This window comes from Sprattus sprattus, assembly GCF_963457725.1.
Source record: "Sprattus sprattus genome assembly, chromosome: 21".
NCBI lineage: Eukaryota > Metazoa > Chordata > Actinopteri > Clupeiformes > Clupeidae > Sprattus > Sprattus sprattus.
The window spans coordinates 6,160,407-6,167,906 of NC_137919.1; the positions used below are offsets into that span (position 1 = coordinate 6,160,407).

Genomic DNA, 7,500 nt, shown 5'->3' on the forward strand with positions numbered 1-7,500 from the left:
ACTCAAACAGAAGCTCAGAGTGCTACATACAGCTCATAAAAGTTTAAAGAATAATACATTTTTTTTTTAAAGTAGGAAACGCATGTAGCACTCATGTCACACACCAGCCTGGCACACAGTGCTACTGTAAGTCACTTCCTGACAGGTCATGTCACAGTTACACAATATTGCATATTATGGAGGGAATAGATAGTTAGATAGTTGATTAGTTAATTAGAGAGGATTGATTTGAAGATTGATTGTAAGGATGATTGACAGCCCAATAGTTTTTTTTTAAAAGTAGGAAACGCATGTAGCACTCATGTCACACACCAGCCTGGCACACAGTGCTACTGTAAGTCACTTCACACCATGTAGCACTCATGTCACCCACCAGCCTGGCACACAGTGCTACTGTAAGTCACTTCATGTAGCACTCATGTCACACACCAGCCTCGCACACAGTGCTACTGTAAGTCACTTCATGTAGCACTCATGTCACACACCAGCCTCGCACACAGTGCTACTGTAAGTCACTTCATGTAGCACTCATGTCACACACCAGCCTCGCACACAGTGCTACTGTAAGTCACTTCATGTAGCACTCATGTCACACACCAGCCTCGCACACAGTGCTACTGTAAGTCACTTCCTGACAGGTCATGTCACAGTTACACAATATTGCCTTTTATTAGAGAGGATTGATTTGAAGATTGATTGTAGGGATGATCGACAGACCAATAGAGTGTTGATGCAAAGGTCAGAATGTAAATGTGTACGTTGTTCGTGTGTGAATGTGAAATGAAAGATCTGCCATCTGACAGGGTTCATGTAGCTTGAGAGAGCATGTATGGATACGGTATCTGATCTGATGCTCGTGTTGATGTGTGTCACTGCAGCTGTTTGAATGCAGGTTGGTATGCTTCTGGGTGTCTCAGCACACATACATGAAGGCTGTCTCAGTTGGTAACATTATTTGTCTCTCATGTGTACTTCGACTGAACTTTTTCCAGAAAGATTTTTAGTTTAAGAGCATGCTTATTGTCGTGGTAGGACATTCCAGGTGACCCCAGCTCTGGCTGTGTGTGCCTCTGCCCCATGCTCCTCTTGTAGTAACTGTGATCATTTGGGATTTCACAAAAATGCTTTCCTTTCATACACCAGCCATCTTGAACAGCCAAACCACTAAGCACCAGTAATCAGTCTGAGACCACCCATTCAGAGTCAACCCGAGCGTGGTATTTATTATATGTTCCCACATTTGGAAAGAGCTGTTTGCATGCATGCTCAGACTCCCAAGGGGACAGACCTCCCCCCCATAAGCTTAGTGTTTCTGCCAGAGCCATGTGTCCCATCTCGAATACTGCAGCACATCCAGATTTAGCTATTTATGTGTTATCCCACACAGGCTGGTTAAAATAGGGGGTTATACAGTGAACACAGAGAAGCCGCCTGCACTGCATGGTTCATACGGACTCCTAACCAGGTTACAGTACGCTGACTTTAAAACAGGATTAGAGGGGGATGTTTTTCCAGTGGAAGTCTATATCATTGCCATGTCGAGTGATAAGAGCGATTTTATCGCAGATTAAAAAAGCTTTCTCCGCCACAGTTGGCTAGCAGTGCAGGCAGAATCTTTAATAGTGTTGACATGTCTGGGGTGCCACTCAGATTACGTTCTGTTGGGCAAATGGGAACCGTTGAAGGCGGTTATTTTTTTCTTTTATTTCTGACAAACACAAGTGTTTGTTAGAGACGAGACCTCTTGATTATTTATTGTGTAACTCCAGTAGAGAATTGCATTCTGTCACGGTGAGCTGCCTCAGATAAACAAATAAATAATTGCGTAAGAGCTCTGTTTGCTATTATCGGAAGGCTTTTTTGATGTTTGTTACCTTGGAAGGTGGTCGAGCACAGTGCTGACCTTTCCTGACTAAATAAACACTTGTTGTGATGTGGATGTATAGAGGCTGGCCTTTGTGGTCTCCATAAGTCACTCTGGATGGGATTCATTTTTGATTTTGCACAGCGGCCCTTTTGTCAACGAACTGTGTTCTCATGATGAGTGTCTTGTGAGAGCCATGGTGTGCGTGGTAAAGCAGGAATCACATGCATGTTTTATGTTAAGTATTCACACATTAGTCACTCTACATCAGACCATATATGAGCAGCTGTTCTTTATAAAGGGGGGGGCGCGAGGGGGAGGCATATAGACACACTGATGATGTGATCATGGTGTGATGTGATCATCGCCTCCCTCATAATAGATCTAGACTTAATTATGTTTTAAGTACACGTAAACATGACTATACTGAAGGTTAATAAAGTACACTGAAGACACATTAGTTTGTAACATGTTACTTAAGTAAATAAACATTTTGGAGCTTTCGAAGCGTGTAAGAAGTGCGCGCTCTTCGGTCTGTTTCGAAAGGGGGTTTACTCCCATGGGTGGCAGCCACAGGTATGACAGGGTTGGGATGGATCTGCCTGCTTTAACGCTGTAGTCAGAGCTGTGGGGGCACTGTGAAGCCACACACACACACACACGTATACACACACACACACACACACACACACACACACACACACGTATACACACACACACACACACACACACACACACACACACACACACACACACACACACACACACACACACGTACTCTTCACATTTACCCTCGGGCCCTTCCGCCACACACAGAGGTGTGACGTGGGTAAGCAGGCGTGGGCACTTTGTTCGGCTGGGAGCCGTAGTGGCGGGCTCTTACGACTCACGCTCCCCCCCCGCGGCCATTACCCATCAGCCCTCAGGCCTGCGCCCCACAATTAGCTGAGTCACGCTGGCGTCCGCGGGCACCTGGATGGAGGTGATTATGCCAGCGGGCCGAGAGGACAAAAGGCCTGTAGCCCACCTCACTGCTATCACAGTCATCAGTGCCATCGATACGCATACAATACACCATGACAACCACCACGATCTACCATCATCATCTGGGATCATCATCTGTGATCATCATTCCAGGCTTAGCCTCGGACTCTCTCTTCCTCACTCTTCCCTACTTTGAAATATCAGTGTTCATGTTGCTCCTCTCTGTCGTGTGTCTGTGTGTGTCTGTGTGTCTGTGTGTCTGTGTGTCTGTGTGTCTGTCTGTGTGTATGTGTGTGTGTCTGTGTATATATCTGTGTATCTGCTTATCTGTATATCTGTATATCTGTATCTGTCAATCTTTTTGTTTACCTCTCTGTATCTCTCGCATTTCCATTCCTCTCTCTTTCTGTCTTCCCTTGTGTGTGTTTTTGTAATTGCTGCTCTCTTGTCCCCCTCTCTCTTGTCTCTCTCTCTTCTCTCTCTCTCTCTCTCTCTCCCACTCTCTCTTCTCTCTCTCTCTGTCTCTTCTCCCTCTCTCTCCCACTCTCTCCTCTCTCTCTCTCTCTCTCTCTGTCTCTTGATCCTCTCTCTCTTCTCTCTCTCTCTCTCTCCTACTCTCTCTCTTGTTTCTCTCTCTCTCTTGTCCCTCTCTCTCTTCTCTCCCCCCCCCCCTTCCCTCTAGACCACCTCTGATAACGTGCAGGCCATCATAGAGAGCCGCGTGGAGAAGCGCACTAAGGGGATGTACGTGCCGGTGGGGGGGAAGCGCATGCTGGCCTTCCTGGACGACCTGAACATGCCGGCGGTGGACGACTTCGGCTCCCAGCCCCCCCTGGAGCTGCTGCGCCTCTGGATCGACTACGGCTTCTGGTACGACCGCCAGAAGCAGACCCTCAAGTGTGTCAAGGTGAGAGAGAAAAGGAGAGAGAGGGTTTTTTTTCTCATTGCTTGCCTTTTGTTCCCTCTTGTTTTGTTTGGAGTCCACAATGAATTCATTATAATTCACATCTATCTGTCTTTATGTTTGTCTGTCTGTCTGTATGTCTAGGCATTCTATACATAATACATATATAGTGTTAGATTTCATGAAAAATTAAAATACATGTAAATGGTTAGATGCACTCATTAAAAACATTTTTGTTAGAATTTAGTTTGGGCATTTCCCAGCCTGTCTCCTCATTTATAGAGCTGTTTTGCCACACAAAATATTCCGAGATAATAGTTAAAGAACAGATGAATGAACGAAGAATAAAGGCTTTTTTTCTTCATCTTGTTTTTTTTTTTTTGTGTAACACCCTTTGATTTCCAGGTACAGAGTGATGGATATCTGAGAAGCACGCTTTGAAAACTGTTTTGTGTGACTGTCGGTTCAAACCCATTGATCTCTCAGACTGTGGCTTTTCTCTGCACTAAAAGCACCAAAAGCCACAAAATGTCAGATGGCCTGATGGTTTGGACGCCCCTATTTTATACTGACTGCTGTTACGCTTCAAAGCATAGAAATAAAGGGCCAAAACGTGATTTTCAGGTACAAAACCAGAAAAAACAAAAGCAGAGAAAAATTCAAAATACAGTATATTTAAAAAACCTAAACCAACAACCTTCACTGTCTTGAGCATTCTACCATTTAGTATGTCTCTTTTCCAATAATGAACTCAGTTCTGTAATACCATACATTTATAAAGACCTGCTGCATCCATTGGTCTGGGCTACATAAAATCAATTCCTATTTTCTCATTTAGTCAGCATTCTGCTCAGCCTAATCCTCCTGCTCGTTCCGGGGGCCGGCCTGCCATCATCGCACGCACACAGATCTGCTCTATGAGTTGACCTTTACATGTATTTCCCCCAGAATGGCATCAGCCAGTACGCAATAGGGCAGCTCTGTTTACCGACCGCAGCAAAACCACAGAGCCGCACTCAAATCCACCCAGACATCCATTATTGGCTCATTTTCGTCGGGAGGGTGGGGAGGGGGCAGGGGGGGTTTTGTGCCCAAGAGAACGCCGCAAATTACGGAGAGCCAATACTGACAGGCTCGGCTGACTTCCAACTCGTGTTTTGATAAATCGTGCTGTGCAACTTATTGATAATTCAGACCAACATTGACAAGCGGGCACTAGCTGGCGGTAAATACAAATTAATGATTGTGTTGTTGTTGTTGTTGTTGTTGTTCTCATTTTGACCGGAGGAGGAGCTGATGTAGATGTTCTGTTCGATTTCTCTTCGTGGTTGTCAGTTTGCACAACCCGCTTTTTCTCTTGTGTTATCCACGTCTATGCTTGTGTGTTGTGGTAGGATGTGTTCCAGCTTGTGTATAACTCTCTTGTGCCAACCCTGTCTGGTAGGACATGTACCTGCTGACCTCGATGGGGCCCCCTGGTGGTGGGAGGACTCATATCTCTGGGCGCCTGCAGAGCCGCTTTAACCTCATCAACATGACCTTCCCTGCGGTGAGTGGTGATGAGCTCCACTGTGGGGCCTACCCCTCATCTATTCTCTCCATTCTCAGCACAATGAGGGCCTCCACAGCGAGCTCCACTGTGGAGCCCACCCCTAGTCTATTCTCTCCACTCTCAGCACACTGAGGGCCTCCACAGCGAGCTCCACTGTGGAGCCCACCCCTAGTCTATTCTCTCCACTCTCAGCACACTGAGGGCCTCCACAGCGAGCTCCACTGTGGAGCCCACCCCTAGCCCATACTCTCCAATCTCAATACAGTGAGGGTCTCCACAGCGAGCTCTATTGTTGGGCCTACGCCTCTCCTCTTCTCTTCTCACTGCATGTCAAGCTCTCTCACTGTAGGCCTCTCCAGTGAGCTCTGACCCAGAGCCCACTGCCCTGTTCCCTTCTCCAAACACAACAAGGACATAAGAGAGATACACACACACACACACACACACACACACACACACACTCACACACACACACACACACACACACACACACACACACACACACACACACACACACACCATTTCTGAAATGACTTCCAAATATTGACCAGTTACTTGGTCCCAGTGTGACCACGAGATGATGAAGACTAGATGGGCTCAAATGATGCTGTTTCTATGGCGAAGCTCCAGCTTCCTTCCTTATTTGCATGCCATGCGGCCTGGCGCGTAATCAAGATTGAGCTGTAATGAAGATGGGGGAAGATGGCGGTGATGGCGATGGTGATAAGATCAGCCGAGTCCCAAGCAACATTGATTGGTGTGGAATGCACTTGTGTGATTTGATTTGATTGTTCCCCATGATGGTAACTCCCTTGTTCTTCGTCACACACCCCTCCATGCCGAGTCTTTGCCGTTTAAACCCTCCACTACTCATTACTGCACCCACACCCCCCCCCCCCCCTCCTGATTAGATCTTTATTCCTGTTTTCTGCCTCCCTTTATCTTTTACTTGTGTCCCTTCATCACACAGCCAACCACCATCATCATCTTCATCATCATCTAGCATTTTAGCATTTTCATAATCAGTTCCTTTTTCCCCCAAAACAGTTCAAATGCAGGGAAGGCAATCATCTTGTCATTCAAGCCATGCATCTGTCTTTGTGTCTTCTTCTTTTCTCTTTCTCTCGTTATCGTTTACTCTCTCTTTCTGTTGCTTGCTCATTCTCTTCCTCCCCTCCACCCTTTCACTGTCTCTCTTTCTCTCTTCCTCTCCTCTACCCTTTCACTGTCTCTCTTTCTCTCTTCCTCTCCTTCACCCTTTCACTGTCTCTCTTTCTCTCTTTCTCTCCTCTACCCTTTCACTGTCTCTCTTTCTCTCTTCCTCTCCTCTACCCTTTCACTGTCTCTCTTTCTCTCTTCCTCTCCTCTACCCTTTCACTGTCTCTCTTTCTCTCTTCCTCTCCTCTACCCTTTCACTGTCTCTCTTTCTCTCTTCCTCCCCTTCATCCTTTCACTGTCTCTCTTTCTCTCTTCCTCTCCTCTACCCTTTCACTGTCTCTCTTTCTCTCTTTCTCTCCTCTACCCTTTCACTGTCTCTCTTTCTCTCTTCCTCTCCTCTACCCTTTCACTGTCTCTCTTTCTCTCTTCCTCTCCTCTACCCTTTCACTGTCTCTCTTTCTCTCTTCCTCTCCTCTACCCTTTCACTGTCTCTCTTTCTCTCTTCCTCCCCTTCATCCTTTCACTGTCTCTCTTTCTGTCTTCCTCTCCTCTCTACCCTTTCACTGTCTCTCTTTCTCTCTTCCTCTCCTCTACCCTTTCACTGTCTCTCTTTCTCTCTTTCTCTCTTCCTCTCCTCCACCCTTTCACTGTCTCTCTTTCTCTCTTCCTCTCCTCCACCCTTTCACTGTCTCTCTTTCTGTCGTCCTCATTATGGTGGTGTTCTGTTTTTGGAGTCAGTTAACAGTGTTACGTGTTTGCTACTATATGTTTTTTGGTTGTTTTTCTTCTCGGTTTGTTTGTGTGTTTTTGACTTGACCTGCACTTTATCATTTATTTTCTGTGTGTATATGTTGTTTTATTAGTGAATAACTGTTACAGTTGTGTTCGAGAAGTCTTGAAATTCCTCCAAGGAACGTAAAGTCTAAAACTCTCTTATTTTTGTCTGTCTCTCTATCACTCTGTCTACCTCCCTTCTCCCTCTCTCTCTCTCTCTCCTTCTCTCTCTCTCTCTCTCTCTCTCTCTCTCTCTCTCTCTCT

General features: G+C 46.0%; 1 protein-coding gene across 1 annotated transcript in view; it reads left to right on the forward strand.

The window, feature by feature from the left end:
• The window catches only part of dnah2 (dynein, axonemal, heavy chain 2), a gene marked incomplete at both ends in the record, with an annotated part of 193,113 nt that overhangs the window by 134,747 nt on the left and 50,866 nt on the right, over positions 1 to 7,500 (forward strand). The window contains 2 exon segments of the mRNA XM_080860098.1: positions 3,531 to 3,755; positions 5,197 to 5,301. Coding sequence (XP_080716224.1) covers positions 3,531 to 3,755; positions 5,197 to 5,301 — 330 coding nt within the window.